This window comes from Nelumbo nucifera, chromosome 2, assembly GCF_055504915.1.
Source record: "Nelumbo nucifera cultivar China Antique chromosome 2, China Antique-T2T, whole genome shotgun sequence".
NCBI classification, from domain to species: Eukaryota; Viridiplantae; Streptophyta; class Magnoliopsida; order Proteales; family Nelumbonaceae; genus Nelumbo; species Nelumbo nucifera.
The window spans coordinates 7,031,681-7,053,275 of NC_142650.1; the positions used below are offsets into that span (position 1 = coordinate 7,031,681).

Here is a 21,595-nt window from a genome sequence, read left to right on the forward strand (position 1 = left end):
AACATGACACTGGCAAGCTGGGCATGATTAACATCTATGCTCAGCTTGAGGGGGAGTGTAGAGAAGATGGGCCGAATGGCCCATAGACTGTCATTTTATGTTATGCTATGTTTCTCTCTGTTGTGGGCCTTATTCTGGGCCCATACTCTGTAATAGTCTGTTTTTTGTATTTTCCTACTCACTCAAGGGCCTCTCTGTTTGTAAAAGATTAACTTATTAATAAGATGTTTAGAGTGTTAGAGATGGGTTAAGTTCGAACCTCTTACTCTCTAACACTCATTGCCACCAGCTCTCTCTTCTCTTCCTCTCTTGTTTGTTCATTTTCTGGTTTGCATCTAATATCAAACAGTTCCATACATCAAGTGGGCTGTTTTTCAACTAACATATTGAGCATACAACTTAAATAAGAAAAGATAGGAAAGACAAACCCCTAGAATCTCTCGCAATCAGGGATTGACTAAATCTTTCCCTTAATCCTAGGATATGACTTTCCTAAATTTATTCAAATCTCTAATCAATCAAATCCAAACTTTCTTAATTTACCGACAGTATAATATTATATTATAAATAATAAATGAAACATAATATATTATAAATATTTTTAAAATATATAATATATTTATAAATATAATATAAGTATTTATTTATATATAATGAATATGTTTATATAATATATAGAAAATATGTGGCATATATTAAAAATATATATAAAATATACATAAAATATATATACCGGTCAATTCGGTTAACCGCCAATTTTTTTGTAGGTTAGCCAAAAACCGAACCGGTCCTTCGGTTTTTCAAAAATTCCAAACCAAAACCGAACCTATCGGTTCGGTTAACCGCATTTTGTGGTTCGGTTTTTTGGTTTTTCATGGACACCCCTAACAAAACATTCATGTTGTAGAATGCCCCCTTACTTTGCCAGTTCTTTATTCTAAACTGTAGTTGCAGTGCAGGCTATGGTTTCAGTATTATTAGTGGAGTAGAAGAATACATCACTGACCTTCTCATTTTCAAAAATGACTGGAACCCCCTGAGTAGCAAAACTATTTCCAAAACACTGAGAAGCAACAAACCCAAATTACCTAGATTGTACAACTGATTCAATGTTTATTCTCTGTTGGGTTTTTTTCTTAAATGTTTCTGTTCCTTTTTATTTGAAACATGCAGGAAATTATTCAAATCCCTATTCACTTGATGCACTAGCTGTTTTCATGTTCCGTGTACTTCAAAGAGTTAATCATCCAGTATGTATTTATCTCAACTTTTTTCCGCTTTTGTAATCTTAAACTTTAGTAAGCACTTGTACACAATAAATGTTTTTGTAATAAATATTTTACAATCAAATGACCTTTTAATGTCTTATAACATTCTGAGGCACCCATTTGATTTCATGGTTTATTGGTTTCTATTAGCTATTAATATGTTAATGAAAGCTCTATGTGTTATCAATATCTACTATCAAGTATAACTTGCAACCTGCAAGAGTAGATTAATACATATGTGTCATATATATTTTCATATTCATGGCATGTTTTTATAAGGATAAGTTGTATTGATAAATGAAATGAAGAGAAAGAAATAAATAAATCCCACTACAAAAAATCATATGGTGTATGTTGAGTGGCTCTTATGAAAAATGTGTATCTATGAATTATTGTTGGATAGAAAGATGATCCTGTTCAATAGCTGCAGAAATAAACAACCAAATAGGGGTAATCATGGATTTATGGCCACCCTTCCTGGTCCTAAATTTTTGCATAAAGGTTTGGTCTCACCCAAGCCCATTGTAAACCATGACAAGGGCAGATCATTCTTGGGTTAGGTACCTCAGAGCGTGGTCAAGCTCAGCCTGGCCCAATTTTATTTATGCAATCTGTTAAATGTGATTTTGAAAGTTCATACATGTAATTGTATAAGTGGCTCAGTGGTGTATATGCACACCTAATTTACCTGCATTTGAGTATCTCTATTTTACATTCTTTGTTCTTATTTGACAAAGGTTTTATATAAAGATGGATTACTAATTTACTAATGCATATAAATATAAAATGTATGAGTAGGTGGTAGGCTGAATGAATATAAATGGTACAATGTGTGAATTAATACATAGCAATAGAACTAAATGGTTTATTGCTTTGTCGTTTAGTGGATAAAATAGTTATACAATAAAATATTTAGGGGTATAGTAATTATCCCTACATTCCAATCAATCATTAAGGAGCTCACAACCTATTTAATAGTCTATCTTCTAAGGCTGTGTTTGGTTTGAAAGTACTGAAAGAACATTATTTTGGGTATACATGGGCATTAGGGTAGTTAAGTAATTCTATCTTAGGGTCCACTGTTTTTCATAAAGAAGGACATACTTTTAAGTCTATCCATAATTTAAAGTTAACATAAAGCTGGGCCGTTAAGAGGAGATTAAGACATTCTAATCTCTCTCAAAACAGTTTGGTGGTTCTCTTCTCTTCTCTTCTCTCTTTCTTTCTTTCTCTTTTCAGCACTGTTCCTTGTTGTTTAGTGCCTCTGTAATACCATATCTTACATGGTATCAGAGCAGGAAACGTGAAAGAGGTCTGTTAGGGATTCTTTTCATAGTCGATCTACCTAGGGTTTCTTTTTGGGGACTGGTACTCACTGCTACAGGGGATCAGACCAGATTTAGAAAGTTTTCTTGGTGATTAAAGATGGTTTTAACCATCACAGCTGTTGTGATAGGTGAATAGTGAAGTGTGTGTCCTTCTAGTGGGTCAAAACCAAGATGGAATGCTGCAGAGTGATTTTTTTGGACTAGTGACTGATGCTGTGATGATTTAGAAAGGTGATTGATGCTGTGAAGTGTTTAATAGTGACACGACATGTGATTTGTGACTGTGAGAGTGATCAGGTTGGTAAAATCTAGTGGTGATCTCATCCTTCTTAGAAAAGTGAGATAGAATGGAGGTAAAATCAAGTGTTATGGCCCCCACAACCTTTATGTTGACTACTATCAAGTTGAATGGAAGTGCAAACTATGCTGTTTGGACAAAAACTGTACAAGTGTCACTCACAGCTATTGGGAAATTGAAGTATCTTATTGATAAGAAACCCAGGACTGTAATTCCAAGTATTTGGAGTGGTTACAGGAAGATGCACAAATTAAAACTTGGCTGTGGAATTCCATGGAAACAAAAATCAGCAGCACTCTTGATACTTCAAAACAGATTTGGGAAGAAGTGAGGAGCTCAATATATACCAACTTATCACCAGTGATGTTACAGTTATGCAGGAGTAGAGAAAAGAATTATATGTAGCTAAGTTTCTTTCATGGATCAAACCTGAGTATGAATCAGTGAGAGCTTAGGTTTTGGGAAGTCCAGAGTTACCTGACTTGGAGGATGTATGTTCTAGACTTCAAAGGGCCAAGCTATCTGAATCCACCCAATCATTTGATCAAGCAACAGTTGTTGTATCTAGAAGTAGTGGACGTGGTTGTGGTACTTATGGAGGAGGACGTGGAAATGGTGGTTGTGGTCCTCCTAGATTTCCAGCTGGTAGAGGTGGCTGTGGACGAGGCAGGAGTGGTAATGTTAAGTTTTGCACTCATTGTGGATTGGAAGGATGTACAATTGGCTACTATAGAGATTTGTATGGGGTTCGGTTTTGCTCACACTACCATCGTGAGGGACATATGAGTATTGCCATTTGTTGAAGAAACCAGGAAGTTATGCCAACCAAGTCACCTATTAGGATAATATGTCTCAATCCCAATCACAGATCATTGCTACAAACAATTAGCTAGAAGGGGGGACAATGACTATTTCTAAGGAAGAGTAATCAGCCAAAAGGGGTGATGATAATTATTTTTAATGAAGAGTATAATCGATTGTTTTCCCCTTCATCTTCTTCCACTGCTATTCTTGCCCAGACATCAGGCATTGACTCCACTTTCCTTCTTTCTACCTCATCATCCCCATGGGTCATTGACTTAGGAGCTATCACTCACATATAAGGTACTTCATCCACTTTTCTCACATAACTCCTTTGTCTTCTCCTGCTTATCACTCTTTCTAATGGATATAAATCCTCAGCATCTAGAGTTGTCTGAAACCAAGAAGGTTCAGACCTGTCTAGTAAGAAGAATACACCAGAAAATGAAGAGGAGAAAAGGGCCTCGGCTGGAGAGTGAAGTTGGTGGCTCTGGACAGTCTCATACTACTTCCACCTCTGCTTTTGCCCAATCAGGTACTAGGGCCTCTGCCTATCATGCCTCTACCCCAGGTAACACTAGCCATTTTTGGATTATTGATTCAGGTGCATCTGATCATATGACCAGTTTATCTTCATTATTTCACACCTATTGCCTGTCCTCTGGAAGAGACAAAATGTCTATTGCTAATGGCTCTCTTGTCCCTATTTCAGTTTTTGCATGTTCCTAAACTAAGCACTAATCTACTTTCTGTTAGTATTATCACTAAACACCAGAACTGTTCAGTAACCTTTTTCCCTGATCATTATGTTTTCCAGGATCTGGCTACAAGGAAGGTGATTGGGATTGGTCGTGAGACGAATGGGATCTACTTGCTTGAACATCCACTTGGGAAGAGGAAAGAAGATGGGAAGTCTTTTGTGTCATAGTCTGTGAGTCAGATTATGCTTTGGCATAATCGATTGGGTCATCTTTCTTTTGGGTCTTTAAGGAGTCTTTTTCCTAATTTTTTTGAGTCAATCCAAGTGTCCAGTCTGAAGTGTGAGTGTTGTGAGTTGGAAAAGCATTGTAGATCAACTTATTCACAAAGTAATAAAAGAAGTTCTGCTCTTTTTGAAATTGTGCATACTAATGTTTGGGGACCTTATCATCTTCCTGCTATGGATGGGTACAAATACTGTCTATTGTTTGTTGATGACCACTCTCGATTTTCATGGGTTTACCTCATGCGCTCTCGGGATAAGGTTCCCACTTTGACCCGCATTTTTCATGAAATGATCCTGACTCATTTTGGGGTTAAAATAAAAAATCTCATATTTGATAATGCCAAAGAACATTTTGCAAAACCCCTATCCTCTTATATCCTTGAACATGGAGTGATTCATCAGAGCACTTGTCTCATACACCTTAGCAGAATGGTGTAGCTGAGAGAAAAAACAGACACATCCTTGAAATTGCAAGAAGCATCATGCTGAATACTAATGTTCCTATTCGTTTCTGGGGGATGCCATTCTTACTGTTGTTTATCTGATTAACAGGATTCCTTCACGGGTCTTGGACACGAAAGCTCCTTTTAACTTGTTGTATCCTGATAAGGAGCAGTTCTCTATTCTTCCAAAAACCTTTGGTTACACTTGTTTTGTCCAAATCCTTGGGCCTACTTGTTCAAAATTTGATTCAAAGGCTGCCAAATGTATTTTCTTAGGGTATGCACAAAATCAAAGGGGGTATTGTTGCTATGACCCAGTCTCGAGAACCAGATTTGTATCCATGGATGTCACCTTCTTTGAAGATGTTCCTTATTACCCTAGGGTTTCACCTCAGGGGGAGAGTGGTGAGAAGGGTGTATTTGCTCGAGATGTTCCTTTGCACATTCCTGCAAGTGGTGAGGAATGTATTGAAGGGAGTTGTCAAAAGTGTAAAGAATTAAGGGTGTTTCACAGAAGATGGTGGTGGAAAGTTGGTTCTAGTAATGACCAGTCCAGGCCAGTTCCTATCTCTTCTATAACATCAGATTCAGGTATTGCTTCCTCCTTACCTCCTACTACTAATGGCATCCCCCCTTCCACTACTATACCTCTGCATCTTCAGATGACCTTGACCTTTTGATTGCAGTACGTAAGGGGAAACGTCAGTGTACCTCATCCTCTGCCCATTGTATCTCTCATTTCCTTTCTTATGATTACATTTCATCATCATATAAGTCATTTTTAGTCTCCATTGATGCCATTCCCATTCCTAGAACAGTTCAAGAGGCCCTTATTGTCCCTGAGTAGAAGGATGCAATGAAGGCTAAGATGGATGCCCTTATAAAGAATGATACTTGGGAACTAGTTGATTAACCAAGAGAGAAGCTTGTTGGGTGTAGGTGGATATTCATAGTGAAGTATAATGCTGATGGTATAGTTGAAAGGTATAAAGCTAGACTGGTGGCTAAGGGATACACTCAAACTTATGGTATTGACTACTTGGAGACTTTCGCACCAATTGCAAAAATGAATACCATCAGGGTTTTACTGTCTCTTGCTGCTAACTTCTCTTGGCCTCTGTTTCAGATGGATGTCAAGAATGCATTTCTAAATGGTGACTTGCAGGAGGAGGTGTATATAGAGTTACCTCCTGGTTTCTATGGTGAAAAGGCTGGTAAGAAAGTTTGCAAGTTGAAGAAAGCTTTGTATGGTCTAAAGCAATCACCAAGGGCATGGTTTGATAGATTCAGACTTGCTTTGGAAAGATTTGGCTATGTCCAATCCAAATCTGACCACACTTTGTTCTTTAAGAAGAAAGAATCTTCTTTAACTCTCTTAGCTGTATATGTGGATGACATTGTGGTGACAGGAAGTGATATTGATGAGATCAACTCTCTTAAACAGCTGCTGAATCAAGAATTTGAAGTAAAGAACCTGGGTGAGTTGAAGTATTTCCTTGGGATAGAAGTGGCAAGGTCCAAGCATGGCACTTTTATTTCCCAGAGGAAGTATGTTCTTGATCTCTTGGAAGAGACAAGAAAACTAGGAGCTAAGCCTGCTGATACTCCCATTGAGCAAAATCATAAGATTAATGCTGAGGATGGTGAGCCTCTAGAAGATAAAGGTTTGTATCAACGGCTTGTAGGAAGACTTCTCTACCTATGTCTGACTCGCCCTGACATTTCATATGTTGCAAGTGTTGTGTGTCAGTACATGCACTCTCCCAAGACCTCACACCTTCTTGTTGTTGAGAGAATTTTAGCCTACTTGAAGAGGTGTCCAGGCTGAGGTATACCTTTTAAAAGCAGTGGTCATATGAAGATTGAAGTATACACTGATGTAGATTGGGCATGTTGTATTGATGGTAGGAGATCTACTTTTGGGTATTATGCCTTTGTTGGAGGAAATTTAGTTTCATGGAGGAGCAAGAAGCAAAATGTTGTTGCTCAGTCCAGTGCTGAAGCTGAATACAGGTCTATGGCTAATGGTGTTGCTGAAATATTATGGCTGAAATCTCTCCTTACAAAATTGGGAATTGAGTTTGAAAGACCCTTGATGTTGTATTGTGATAATCAGGCGGCCATTAACATTGCTCACAACCCAATACAGCATGATAGAACCAAACACATTGAAGTGGACATACATTTCATCCGAGAGAAAGTTGCCTCTCAAGAAGTGTGCCTTCCTTATGTTGCCACTAATATGCAACTTGCCAATGTCTTCACCAAGGCAGTCAACAAAATCAAGCTTGAGTCAGATTTAAGCAAGTTGGGAATGATCAATATATTTTCCCAACTTGAGGGGGAGTGTAGAGAAAATGGTTGACTAGCTTGTGGTCCCCACCTACTCGTATGTTTTTCTTGTCTATAGTGCTGTTAGAAGACTGTCAGAATCTTTTTTTCTGTTGTTTCTAGTGGCAGGGGCATTCTTGTCATTGTACACTTAATGTTGAAAACCTTATATTTTAAACATCATTTGGGGTGGTAGACTAAGCTAGCCGAACCCTCACATTCTTTTCTATTCTCTCTCCCTCTTCATCTCTTCTCCTCCCTTCTCATCCTCTTCTCTTCTTATCACTTCCAATCTTTGGTTTTATAGCTGCTAAAGCTGATTCCACAGATGGGATCTGCAACATAACTTTCTTTCTACTATCCTCATTGTGTACCAGAGAGTAGGCTTGAGATAAAGAGTCACACTCTCTAGTGAGAAGATGTCTTACAATATCATAGTCAGAGTTCAGCCTTGCCAGGAATTCAAACACTCTATTTTTCTCAACCAATTTCCTGTATGTAGCAGGATCCTTTTGGCTCTCCCACTCAATAGTCTCAAGATGATCAATCTCATACCACAATGATTTCAAGGTGGAGAAATATACTGACACAGGTTTCTCCCCCTATTTAAGGTTCTTCACTTCCATTTTCAGTTCATAGGCTCTAGAACCATTAAGGGGGTGAGAATAGGTTTCCTTCATATTGTCCAAAATCTCCTTGGCTGTCTTTGCCCAAAGATAGTTTCTACTGATATGAAGCTGCATGGAATTGCATAACCAAGTCATAACCATATAGTTTTCTTGAACCCCTTTAGCAAGGGAAGGGTCCTCCTATGCTGGTTTCTTTGTGTCTCCCGTCACATACCCTAGTTTTTCCCTCCCTCCAATGGCCATCACAGCTGATTGGGCCCATTCCAAATAGTTTGATCCATCAAACTTGACTGTAGTAATCTGAAATGAACTGTTATCAGTAGAGTTTACATCTCCAACAAGTCCATCTCCATTTGGTTTGTTCTCATTTCCAGCCATTTCCATGCTGAAGTGGTCCAAAAATGAACACTGAATGAGGGGTACAGCATTGCTCAAACTCCTCTTCTAAGCAGAAATTCCAGGTACTGACCAACAGTACCCATTCAGAAGCAGAGAACAGTTCGTACTGGTAAAGGGACCTTTTTACAAACACAAGGTGGGCAGTAGAGGAGACCACACTGTCAAAAATAAAAACAGCCCAGAGAACAGTCCGTACAGGTGCCCAAAAACAGTCCAAGAAAAACATTAACCAGAAGTACTGATTCCAGAGATATTTCAGCCACTTGACAGTCCAAAAAAGTATGGAAACAACCCAGAAATTTCTGGGCTAAAGCAATCTAAAAGAACAGCCGAATAGCTGTACTAGTTCAAAGAATTTTCGGACACTTTTAACAGTCCAGAACAACAAAAAACAACCCAGACACTACTGGTCACAACTCTCAATCTCTGACTTAAGCTCTAAATCAGAAACCAACCTGTTTTCTCCGGTTCTTCCTGGTCACCAGACAACTCTCCAAGAGATTTGAATCTTGGGCACCTTCTACGATCTCCAATGACCTCCAAGAACCAGGCGACTCAATCTGAAACTTCCAGCCCTAGAACAACTCTCATGTAGTCGGCCAGTCAACACCTACATAAGAGCTCAAGCCAGGTCCAGGCCTGCTCTGGTACCAAGTTGTCTGAAACCAAGAAGGTTCAGAGCTGTCTAGTAAGAAGAATAAACCAGAAAATGAAGAGGAGAAAAAGGAAAAGAAGAGAAGAGGATGAAAAGAGAGGAGAAGAGAAGAAGAGGAAGAGAGAATAGAAAAGATTGTGAGGGTTCGGCTAGCTTAGTCTACCGCTCGAAATGATGTTTAAAATATAAGGTTTTCAACATTAAGTGTACAATGACAGGAATGCCCCTGTCACAAGAAACAACAGAAAAAAAGATTCTAACAGCACTATAAACAAGAAAAACATATGAGCAGGTGAGGACCACAAGATGGTCAACCATTTTCTCTACATCTAGCATAAGACATGTTAACCCAACATCCCAACTTTCATTACCATTTGTTCTTTATGTTCCTCAATTCCCTTTCAATCTTATGTCTATGAGTAAGCTTACAAAGTCACTTAATTGTTTTGTTACCTTTTTCCTTCTTATTGTGTGTTTCAGGACTTAAAGACAAAAAGGCAGATTGGTGGAGTTGAATCGGGTGGCTTTTACTATTTACAAGGTGGCTTAGGACATACTACCCTTCAGTCTTCTACTTTTGATGTGTCTCCTTTTCAACTTCATTGCCGGATAGGTCATCCTTCAGTGTAGAGTCTTCATGTCATGGTTCCTCCGCTTTCATCCAACACTAGTTTTGAGTGTAATTCATGTCAGCTTAGCAAGCATCATTGAGCTGTTTTTTCTCCTTGGGCACTAATTGTGTATGTTGATATGATAGTTATAGGAAATGATTTAGAGGAAATCAAAAGGTTTAAATAGTTTTTGGCCTCAAAATTTGAGATATAGGACTTAGGATCTCTAAGGTACTTTTTAGGTATAGAGAAAATCAAAAGGCTTAAATAGTTTTTGGCCTCGGAATTTGAGATAAAAGGACTTGGGATCTCTAAGGTACTTCCTAGGTATAGAGGTGGACGGGTCTAAGGAAGGAATTTATATTTGTCAAAGTATGCCTTGGATCTCCCAATACGATCTCATTTGTTGGTCTTTGACCATTGTTTATTGTTTGAGAGTTATGGAAGGAACGCAATAGGCATCGATGGGAAGGGAGATTTGTCTGCTCCTATACAGTTATTCAAAGAATAATCCTTTGGCTTAGAGAGATTCCTTTCACATCTAAAGTTTGGAAGATGGTGTCTAATAACCAAAGGCTCTCCCTTAGTTGCCTTCATCTTCCTATTCTCCAAGTTCAGTCGGTGAGGTACAGTTTGGTTTGTGTTCAGCCCCCTTATCTTGGCTATGTAAAATTAAATGTTAACGGTGCTTCTCATGGGAATCCCGGGGTCTGTGGAGGAGGAGGTGTAGTTCGGGCAAAGAGTGGTGATTTCATTTCTGCTTTTGCAAATTTTTATGGTGAGAACTATAATTTGTATGTTGCATCCCTGGCTCTTCATGGTGGTATAATGCTGGTAAGGTCTCTAGGTTATCGACGTGTTCACATCTTTTCGGACTTGTAGATTTTGGTTAATATGGTCAATCTCAAGTCTTCTATGCCTCATTATCTCTAGTATTGGGAGAATGAGCTTTTTGGGACATTGGAAGACATGGACTTTATCATTCAGCATGTGTTCAGGGAAGGTTCAACTAGTCGATGCCTTTGCTAATCTGATTAGCAACCCTCAGTGATTTATGATGCCCTTCTATCCATACCCTCTCATGTTCATAGGATTTTTTATGACGATAGTTATGGTCTCCCTCATATTTGAGCTTTTTTTTTTATTTTTCCTCATTTTTGGATCTGTTTATTGTGGTTGTATATATTTATAAGCCGAAAACTTGATGTACAGATTTTCTTGAGGGGTAAGGTTTTTATGTCCTCCCTCATAGGTTTTATCTTGATCATTATTTTAATAAAATTTATGATGGTCACCCTCGATTGAGAGTAAAATTTGGGGCTAAAAAAATATCTCCTAAAGGAGACAATGAAATTGGAAAATAGGCCTATTGAAACCCCTATAGAGCAAAACCATTGATTACAAGTAGACCTGTTCATGGGCCGGGCTCGGACTTGGCTTTTGTCAAAATTCTAATGGGCCTGGCCCGAAGCCCGAGCCTGAGGCAGTGTAAAGTTGGGCCTGAAGCCCGGCCCGTGAACAAGTCTAATTACAGGAAAATGATGAGGAACTTTACCCAAACAAGGAAAGATACCAATGACTTGTGGGTAAACTTCTCTGTCTCTCACTAGACCTGATATTGCATATGTTGTCCATGTTATGAGCCAATTTATACATTCTCCTCGAGCTTCACACATGAAGGCAATGGAAAGAATTTTGAGGTACTTGAAGACATATCCAAGTAGAAGCCTATACTGATGCTTATTGGGCTGAGTTTGTTGGTGATAGGAGATCTACAATTGGATGTTGCACATTTGTAGGTTGTAATTTAGTAACTTGGAGAAACAAGAAACAAACCATGGTGGATCGGTCAAGTGATGAAGCGGAATACCGAACCATGGCACATGGAGTTTCTGAACTTCTTTGGATCAAGATACTCCCAAATGAACTGAGAATTGTCATGTCTGGTCCTTTGAATATCTATTACGATAACCAAGCTGCAGCAAACATTGCTAACAATCCTATCCAGCATGATAGGACCAAACACATCAAAATTGTAGACACTTTGTGAGAGAAAGGGTTGTGTCTGCAGAACTATGTAGTCCTTATATTCTCTTTGCAAGACAAGTTGCTGATGTCTTTACTAAGGATCTTGGTAGAACTAGATTTGGAGAATTAGTATGTAAGTTGGGAATGATGGACATCTATACTCAGCTTGAGGGGGACTGTTGTGGGACTTAATAAGTATGGACTTCAGCCCATTTATGTTATGTCATACTTTGTTCTGTTATGTTGTAATGGCCTTCCTTATTTTAAGTTATATTACTGTACACTAATGGGGGATATGTCATCACTAAGATGGATTGGTCATGTGCATAGAAGACCTTTGACACCACTAATAAGAAGTGATCTTTTGCAAGTTGAAGGGACTAGAAGGGGTAGGGGTGGACCAAAAAGGGCATGGATCAAAGTAGTAAGAAATTATTGAAATGCTAATAATTTAACAATGGATATGACATTAAACAGAAATGAATCAAAGTAGTAAGAAATGATTTAAGTGCTAATAATTTAACAATGAATGTGGCATTAAACAGAATGGAATGGTGAAACAGGATTCATGTAGCCAACCCTGTATAGCTGGGATAAGGCTCGGATGATGATGATGATGATGATGAAAGTGTTATTTGTAACTCTGTTGTCTGCTTGTATGAGTTGCTACAAACAAGGTGACCAAATCTATCAAGTTATTTAGCCTTTATTTTTATGCTAGCCAAGATTGTATACTTGATATTCTATGTTTTTCTATCTCTTTATTGCATACTTTGTAATCTTTATTAGTTTATACATGAAACTATGAAACTGCATCCATATCTTAAATTTAGAACATATCTTTTTTGACTGACTTGACCAGTCACCATATTGCCTAGAGAGACCAGAAGATTAGTCATTGCCTCACTGCATTAGTACTCTGATGCTAGCCTTCTTGTTTGCCTATATCTAATTACTTTATTTGGTTAGGTTGATAATGCTCATATAGCATAGGCTATCATAATATATTTAGCATTAAAGTATTGATGCATAAGAAATATGAAATGAGGTACTTTACAAATTTTATTAACAGATAATAAAATTCCTTTCCAGCAAGCTTATTAGTTATTTCTCATATAGGGGGTGGTAGTGTAAATAAGGCCCAATCCATCCATTTTGCTTATATAATTTATTATTGTTCATATTAAAGGGAAATCTTGACAATGCATCTCCAAATGCCGGTTATGTACTGCTAAAGTTTTACCACCTTTATGAGGGCAAGGTATGATAATTTTGCTATCAATGGAGTGTTTGTTAAATATATTTAAGCATTTTCTCATCTTCTTCCTTGTTGTACTGCTTTTCTAGAATCGTAAAGAATTTGAGAGTAATTTGGTTCATCGGTTTGGTGCACTTGTCAAGATGCCGTTGCTCAAGGCAGATAGGTTAGTAGACTTCTTATATACTTGATAATGGATACTTGAGCAGTCTTTGTTGTCAAGATTTTTCTGATGACACTCATTCTATAGATTTATAGGGATTTTTCTTTGTTAATGAACCAAGCAGAGATTGTCATTCCTCCCATAAGGGGCATGATTTGCATCTCCCTCCATGTACCCAAACTTACTGATTTACTAAAATCAATTTATTCAAATGCTTAGAAAGCAAAAAGGGTTGTAATAGAAAAAGAAAAAAAAAAAACTTGATATTTTTCAAATGTATGAATTGTGAGAGGTAGGACTGGGGTTTTGTACAACTGACCGGTTCCATTCTCCAGTGAAAGTTATGTGTATCTCTAGGGATCATATTTATGGATTTCAAATTTATAATTTCAGAAGCAATGTGAGGGTGGGCCTTGGCACAACGGTTGGGTTGCTCCATTGCAACCTGGGTGACCAAGGTTCAAATCTTGGAAACAGCCTCTTTGCATGTGCAGGGGTAAGGCTGCATAAATCTGTCCCTCCCCAGACCCTGCATTGATGTGAGCCTCATGCACTGGCTGTCCTTTTAATTTCAGAAGGCTTGTGGGTGAGTAAACTTTTGCCTTTCACCTTTTAAATCTAAATCATCCAGAAACTTGCCTACAGATGCATTTATCCAACAGCAAGAGGACTTGATGTCTTTCTCGTATCAATAAACCACTATAATATCCAGATATCATTATAAGGGTGTTGCATCATGTTGGATACTTCAATTTTAAGTGTAAATTTTGTATCCAATACCATATCCTGTTGTGCCCATGCTGTATTTGGCTAACATAAACAAACCATTTATAACTTGTAGTTTTACTCCAAAAATCCTTAATGATAGTTTCCTATTTCATATCTATATTTCACAACTTCACATTTTCCTTTCAGATAATGAAATTATGGTAGTTGCAGCTCAATTTTGATGCAAGTCCAGTTTCCCTCTAAAGTTACTAAGAAAACTATCAAATGTAACTTTTCCTGAGAAGTATTTTGCTTCATATTTGCCTTACATTTTAGAGTCATCTTGTGAACATGCAATTACTTCGTATTGTTGTCATTAATCTTTCTTTCATTTTAATCACTTTCCCCCTTTTGATTGCATATGCATTTACATTTGCAGGAGTCCTTTACCTAATCCTGTTAAATCAATATTAGAGGATGGGTTGACTCTTTACAGGCTTCATATATTCAAGCATGGAAGGTAATTCAACAGGTTTAGTAATTAGCAGGGCAAAAAACAGTCTTCCTGTCTTTAGATCAATCTACCAAAATACAAAAGCTTATTTTTATCTGTAACTTGTGATTACCTGGCGGGTTGATATGTTTTAGTTTACTTCTATATTCTACTAGATACACAAGCACATAAAAAAGCTCTGCACCATGTGCCTCATAACTTGGGGTGATAAGGGATGTCATGGACCAAGAAAACTGATGAGTTTTAAAACTCAGCAATGCTTATTATCAAACCTTGGGTGTAGCAAGCCATTTCAAATCTAACAATTTCCTTCTCTTGATGTGGATTGGTTGTAATTTAGAATTAGAAGTTTATATTAAGTTTGCGCACTCATTGTGATGAAACACTATCAACAAAGTAAAATATAAAATGTTGTTGTCTTGTTAATACCAAGATTTTAAGTCTAATTTCGTAGAGGCCCTTATTGTTATCCATTTGACAATTACATTTACTATTCTTAAAATTCTTGAACTTAGATTGGATTCCACTAGAGGACCATATGCAATGGCGTGGGCTAACTGGGAGAAGCAATTAAGAGAAAGCCTGATTGGAAATGCAAATTATCTTAGTTCTGTTCAGGTAAGTATCCATATTTAGTTTCTTTGTGGTTTTATTTTGCTGATCTTATTAATTGCTATGTTGTGTGGAGTATGTTCAGTTCCATCAATTGGTAATCAACTGGCGGAGATATAATTACTGTAGTAGTTACTCCTAATCTGTTTCTAGTTATGACAACCTCTCCCATCTCCACCCCCTCCCCTGCCCCCCCCCCCCCCCCCCCCCCCCTTTCTGTGGACAGGATAGAAAAGAAAGTAAACCACATCGTTCCAACCAAATGGTTTCAACATTATGGTTTTTTCTAGTGCCAGTACATTGTTATCATTGATTGTGTACCTCCTGCATGGGTTGTCCCTTTCCAGGTTCCATTTGATTATGCTGTCAAGCAAGCACTGGAGCAATTAAAAGCTGTTGCAGGAGGTGATTGTACAACACCGATTACCGAGAAGAGAAAGTTTGGGACAATTGTCTTTGCAGCTGTCACTCTACCTGTTACAGAAATCAGGAGCCTTCTGGATAAGGTAACTATTCCTTTTCTATATGTTCTTATAAATAGGCTAAAGCCATAAAACTGAACCTTTTGTTCTTTGCATTTTTCTGGAAGGTGTTCAACTGTTTGTTTACTAGTTCATCTTAGGAGCATCAACGGCCTAGCCCCACAAGCTGCTTATCTGGACCTACTAGGGGTTACTGCAACTTTAGACTCATAACCAAAGCCTTTACAATGGCCTTTCTGTCCAAATCCATATATATATATATATATGAACTAGGTTCTGGGTCTGGGCCTCAATATTGGAAAGTTCCAAGTTTGAACTTGAACCATCTTTTTCTTATGTCTGTGTGTTGGGGGAAGCAAAAACAAAAAATGGCACCTTGATTAATGACACAAGTGTCCTTCGAAGACCCTACTGATGGACACATACCCAGTACCCATCATTGTATTAAGGCTTGATTTTTTTTTCTCAGGTTGACATTCACTGATTACATATCCATTAGTTGAATTCTTTGAAGGATGCTTACATCTGAAATCTAGTATGTATTTGCTATCATTGTCGTTTCCTCCATGTCAGCGCCATATAGGCATTTTGTCCTTTCTACTTTTTCATGTTTGATTGAGTTTTTTTAAGCATTTTCAAACTGTTTCAAGTAACACCCCTACCTTGGGTTATGTGAAAACTGAAAACAACTTCTAGAGAAAATGTCATTTTGATATTTCTTGCAATGGAGAAAATGTTTTCTCCTTTTTGCCTATGCTGCACCTAATGGTGTCTAGTTAGAACCAAATAATATTATAAAATATGCATAGAACCTGGGGTACTTTAACAAATTCCAAGGCGTGGCGGTTTCTTGAGAAAATTGCAATGATACTAAACAAGGCCTTAAGGAGCTGAGATAAACTTGGGGAGAGCAGCATCAAATTTATTTAACCTGTCTGTGACTGATTTTTTTTTGAAGGTAAAATAAAATTTCATTAAAGAAAGAAAAATAAACATCCCAAAAGGTGATAAGGTATCACCATTCACCACTTACGACAGCATAAAAAAACTACAATAAGCCTTCAACCGATATTTTCCACATTACAAATTTGAAACCCCAAGATCCTCCCTTGTGATTTGTCTAAATTCTGGTAATATTAATACCCAATCTGCAACAGATTTGCTGACAGCTTCCACAATTTTATCCACACTGTGCGGTTATAAATGGAATGCAGCTCCATATCACCTTTGCTTTACTTCCATATATTCCAGCAGATTGCAAATGGAATGCAGCTGCATACCACCTTTGCTTTCTTGCTTCCTTTTATCTTTGGCCATGAAGAAAAGATCTCAGCAGGAGAAACTGGACTATAGTCTCTTACTCCAAACATGGCAGCAAACAGCTTCCACAAAAATCCAGAGATCTTGCATGAGAAAAATAAATGGCTAACATCTTCCTCTTTCTCTTTGCACGTGAAGCACATATTAGCCAAGTTGAAACCCCTGGATTTCAGATGATCCGCAGTCAAGATACTATCCATCGCCACCAACCATACAAATGCTTCAACCCTGGGAGGGATCCGATTTCCCCATACTCCAATTCACCCCTTGACTGAGCTGATGAAACTCTCACCTCCTCCAATTTCTCCAATAATGTATTGCATTCTTCAACCTCTCTATCTAATAAAGGTCTTCTGAATTTTGGGCACCAGACCAGTTGATCTCCTCTCCTTTCATAACACAGGCTGATAGAAACTTCAGGTTCAGCCAGCCTATCTAGCCTTGGGCACAGCTCATTCAATTTGCCTATCCCACTCCAATCATCCTCCCAAAACCTGATTCCTTGATCCGTCTCCTACTAGAAAGCTTGTCAGATTTTTGAATTCCTGGTTGAACTTCATGATCCCTTTCCATAAACTCACCTCATAAGAAGCCCTCACCTCCCTTGACTCCCACCCAAATCTCACTACCCCATATTTCCCCACCACCACCCTTCTCCACAGTGAATTTTCCTACCTCCACAACCACTTACCCACCAAGGTCTTATTGAAGACCCTCATTCTTCTGAACCCCAAACCTCCCTTCTTCTTTAGCCTACATACTTTCTCCCATTTTACCAGGTGAAACTTCTTATCCCCTCCCACACCTCTCCATAAGAAATCCCTCATAAGCTTTTCTACCCTTTCAGCCACCCAAGGTGGAATCCTCAGTAAGGACATGTGGTAGGTTGGTAAATTTGAGAGAACACTTCCGATTAAAGTTATTCTCCCCCCTAAAGAAAGATATTTGGTTTTCCAACCATCCAATCTTTTTTCAATCTCCACAATTTGATTTCAAACGACACTTGAGTTCGAAACTCCACCAATCGGCAGACCCAGATAAGTAAATGGAAGCTCCCCTATTCTGCATTCAAAGGCTTCAGCACATTCTACTAACACCTCCCTCACAACTTCCCCAACTCTAATCATCATGCTCTTGGACAGATTCACTTTTAGACCTGTTAACAGTTCAAAGTTGGCCAGAATTGCTCTCAAGTTTAAAACCTGCTCGACCGATGCATCTAGGAAAATCAAAGTGTCATCAGCTACAAGGACCATCTCCACCCACCTTGAAACCCTTCTATCAGACCCAACTGAACACTTTTCTCCAACAGCATGTTCAGCATCTCCATTACCAATACAAAAAGCATGGGAGAAAGTGGAAAAATTCCAATGATATCCCATTTAAAAGTATTGATAATGAGACTGAAGATACACAAGGAAACATCCAGCTTCTCCACTTCTCACCAAATCCTATTAGTCTTTGAATTTCTTCTAAAAGCCTCCACTCTACGTGATCATAGGCCTTCTCAATGTCTATGTTGCAAACCAAACCTGCCTTTCCACTCCTCAACCTAGAGTCAATACATTCACTTGCCACTAGAACTCTGTCCAAAATCTGTCTACCTTCCACAAAAGACATCTGGTTTTCTCCTACAACCTCATGCAACATTTTTCTGAGTTTTTTCGATGATACCTTGGCTAATAATTTGTAAGGACTACAAATTAAGCTTATTGGTCTGAAATCCTTCAACTCCACAGCCCCCGCGCCCCTTTGGAATCAGAGATATAAAAGTTGCATTGGCTTAGTTCTTATGGTCAGACCTTAGTACTTATGTCCATTGCCTTCATGGGGTGTTCAAATTAGCGTTAGGTTTTCCGACCTAGTATCATTTACATGGCAGGTGTATGTGGTGACTGCTTCCCAGTTCTAATGGGAATATCAAAAAATAACTGCAATTTTTTCTCTTGTCCTCATCTCTATGTAGATAAAGGAGCAGTATCCCCAGGTGGAAGGTTTTCTCAAGGATAAAGATTTGGAGAACTCCCTCAAGAAGGCTCATGTGACTCTTGCTCATAAGAGGAGCCATGGTGTCACTGCTGTTGCCAGTTATGGCGTGTTCCTCCACCAAAATGTCCCTGTTGATCTGACTGCACTTCTCTTTTCTGATAAATTGGCTGCATTCGAAGCTCACCTTGGCTTTGTTAATGGTGAGAAGATAACGTCGAAAAACCAATGGCCCCATGTCACTTTATGGACTGGAGAGGGAGTTGCAGCCAAGGAAGCCAACACGCTACCACAGCTCCTTTCCGAGGGGAAGGCAACTCGCATTGAGATAGACCCATCTACCACTGTATCAGGACCATTGGAATTTTATTGAGTTGCCAAGTTTATATAACGTCTGGGTGTTGATCAATTGGTTTTGTGCTGCCTGCTTAAGGTCCTGTATCAGTGACGTTATCTCAGCAATTGGAACCACTTTTTCTTTGGATTTTGCAGATATGGATAGAAAGGTGTCAAGGGAAGTGGGGGAATTTTGTTAGGAACTACAAATCCTCCTATCTTATAGATGTGTACGTTTTGCAAAATTATTATAGGATAAAAATAAATGCTTCCATATCTTCGTTTCTCTCCATTGTTTGCTACTCTACCTGACATATAATCGTAGTACTAAATGAGGTTCCTATGGGTTGAAAAAAAAAAAAGAAAAAGAAAAAAAATGGGGAATTCAGTTATCAGAGAATAAGAAAAGATTCCTATTCCCATGCCTTCTCTTACGGCATAAGTCTTTTCTACTAAATAATGCATCATTGATCATGTAATTTACATATTATCCCTACTTGAGATTTTATCAGATGGTATCTGCAAGAAAACAAAGAGGTTACATAATAGAAAGAAAAAAGGATTAACATTATTTAATGTACTTTCAATTGTAATAATGGTTTGGAATTTTGATATTGACAGACGTTTTGTCATGTAGAAAAGGACAAATTTTGTTATTTGGAAAATGTAAGGAAATAGAGAATTTTTATAAAAAACTATTAAAAGAGTTGAAGGAATAAAGAAACAGGCACTTTCTGGCCATCCTTTTTAGGAGAAAAGGAATAACAATTTCTCGGTAGATGGCATTATCTCCATAGTGTATTTTGATATTAACACTTTTTCTTGTTCTAATACAAGCACCAAGGCACACGCGTTGCACATAGTATAAGAGCACATGCATAAGTACTAAACCAGATATGATTTATGGTATTTGGATTTAATTTTTATAATCTGAAACAAAGGCAAGTGTGCACTTAATATAACTATAGATTGATGTTCATTTGATGGGGTTTAATTGCAAAAGCTGATAATCATTTGAGAAATTTTCATATACTGAGTTTACCAAAAAAAGGAAAAAAAAAACTTTGAACTGATTATATTATTAGATTAAATTGATATAGTTTGGAACTTCTGCTGATGCTGCTGCTATGAATCAAATTTCATTTTTTTAAATTATAATATAATTGTTCATGATTTTGCTAATAGTCCATGAAATCTTGTTTTTTTTGTACAGAAATAATTTTGATATACTAGTTGTGTCTGATTTTGAACTTTGGCATTATTCAAATAGAGGGAATTTGAGACTTCTAATAAAGTTTAAAATACAGCATTACAGTGTCAGTTGTTCAATAACGGCATACTTCAACAGAACATCCATACTTTAAATGGCTCGATCGATCATTAAAGCGGCACAGATCCATGCCTACAAATCAAAATCACAGAAAAAGCCGACAACTTGTTACATCCAAAATACGTAATATCTTAATGTGTCAATTTGTCCACATTTCCCATTTCTACTAATGCAGCATTATGTTCTAAAAAGAGAGAATAGGCAGTTTGCTTCTAGGAATGATCAAGATGAAGCGCTACGCAGTGCTCACAACATAAAATTGGCGTGCTAATAATCGGCCGAATGTTTTATGCAATATGGCGTAGCAGCCCAGGAGATAAACCAAGGTTCAAAATATGGGGTGTATTTGCATCAACTAAGATACGCATAGATACAATCAATCAAGGGCTGGCTCATTGGTGTGTTAGCTGGATTGTTCCAGCATTGACTTGGAATCAAGTCCCGCAACCCAGTACTTTGGGGAAAAAAGAGGGTAAAAGGGAAAGTTATGGGTGATTAACCAAAAAAAAAAAAAAGATATTAATGGTTTATGAAGAAATATATTCTAGTTAATTATAATTTCATTAAAAATCCCATGGTTAACTATAATTTATAAATTATAATTCTTAAGTTTTAATATTTTATGGAATGGGAAAACCCAACTCTCTTATCCAACCATAAAACATACATTGGCTCAACTTTAGTGAAAATATAATTAATAATTATTTATTATTTAAATAATTTTTATTTATTATTTATTTCCAAAAACTATAAAAAATAAATAAACATTATATAATATATTCAAAAAATAGTTATTAAAGAAGAAATTTCAATTGCTTTGTGGATATGATAGATGATCCATAGAATTATAATATATTCAATCATTGTGATCAAATGATAAAATATAATTAATTATTTATTTATTTTTTAATTCTAATAATATAAAAATAAAAATAAATAGTTATTAAATAAGAAATTTCAGTTGCTCTATAGATATGATATATCATCCATAGATCTAAAAAATATTTAGTCTTGATAGGAAGAAAAAAAATTACATTTTCAAATTTTTTGTTAATTTATTTTTTCCCCAAATATCTTCATGAAATTTCCATAAATCTACTGACAAAACAA

The 21,595-nt window shown here is 37.4% G+C and overlaps 1 protein-coding gene across 2 annotated transcripts in view; it reads left to right on the top strand.

Moving 5' to 3' along the window:
* LOC104594775 (tRNA ligase 1) overlaps nt 1-19,429 on the top strand; it is a 160,968-nt gene extending 141,539 nt beyond the window's left edge. The window contains exons 21-27 of one of the 2 annotated variants that reach the window (XM_010255245.3): nt 1,174-1,250; nt 12,966-13,037; nt 13,124-13,200; nt 14,345-14,425; nt 14,935-15,037; nt 15,379-15,537; nt 18,800-19,429. In XM_010255245.3, the coding sequence (XP_010253547.1) occupies nt 1,174-1,250; nt 12,966-13,037; nt 13,124-13,200; nt 14,345-14,425; nt 14,935-15,037; nt 15,379-15,537; nt 18,800-19,192 (962 nt within the window). In that variant the 3' untranslated portion in view covers nt 19,193-19,429. Of the gene's footprint in view, nt 1-1,173; nt 1,251-12,965; nt 13,038-13,123; nt 13,201-13,691; nt 13,784-14,344; nt 14,426-14,934; nt 15,038-15,378; nt 15,538-18,799 lie in introns of those variants that run through there. The other variant, XR_016082738.1, reaches the window with a different exon arrangement.
* Nucleotides 19,430-21,595: the final 2,166 nt, after the last annotated feature.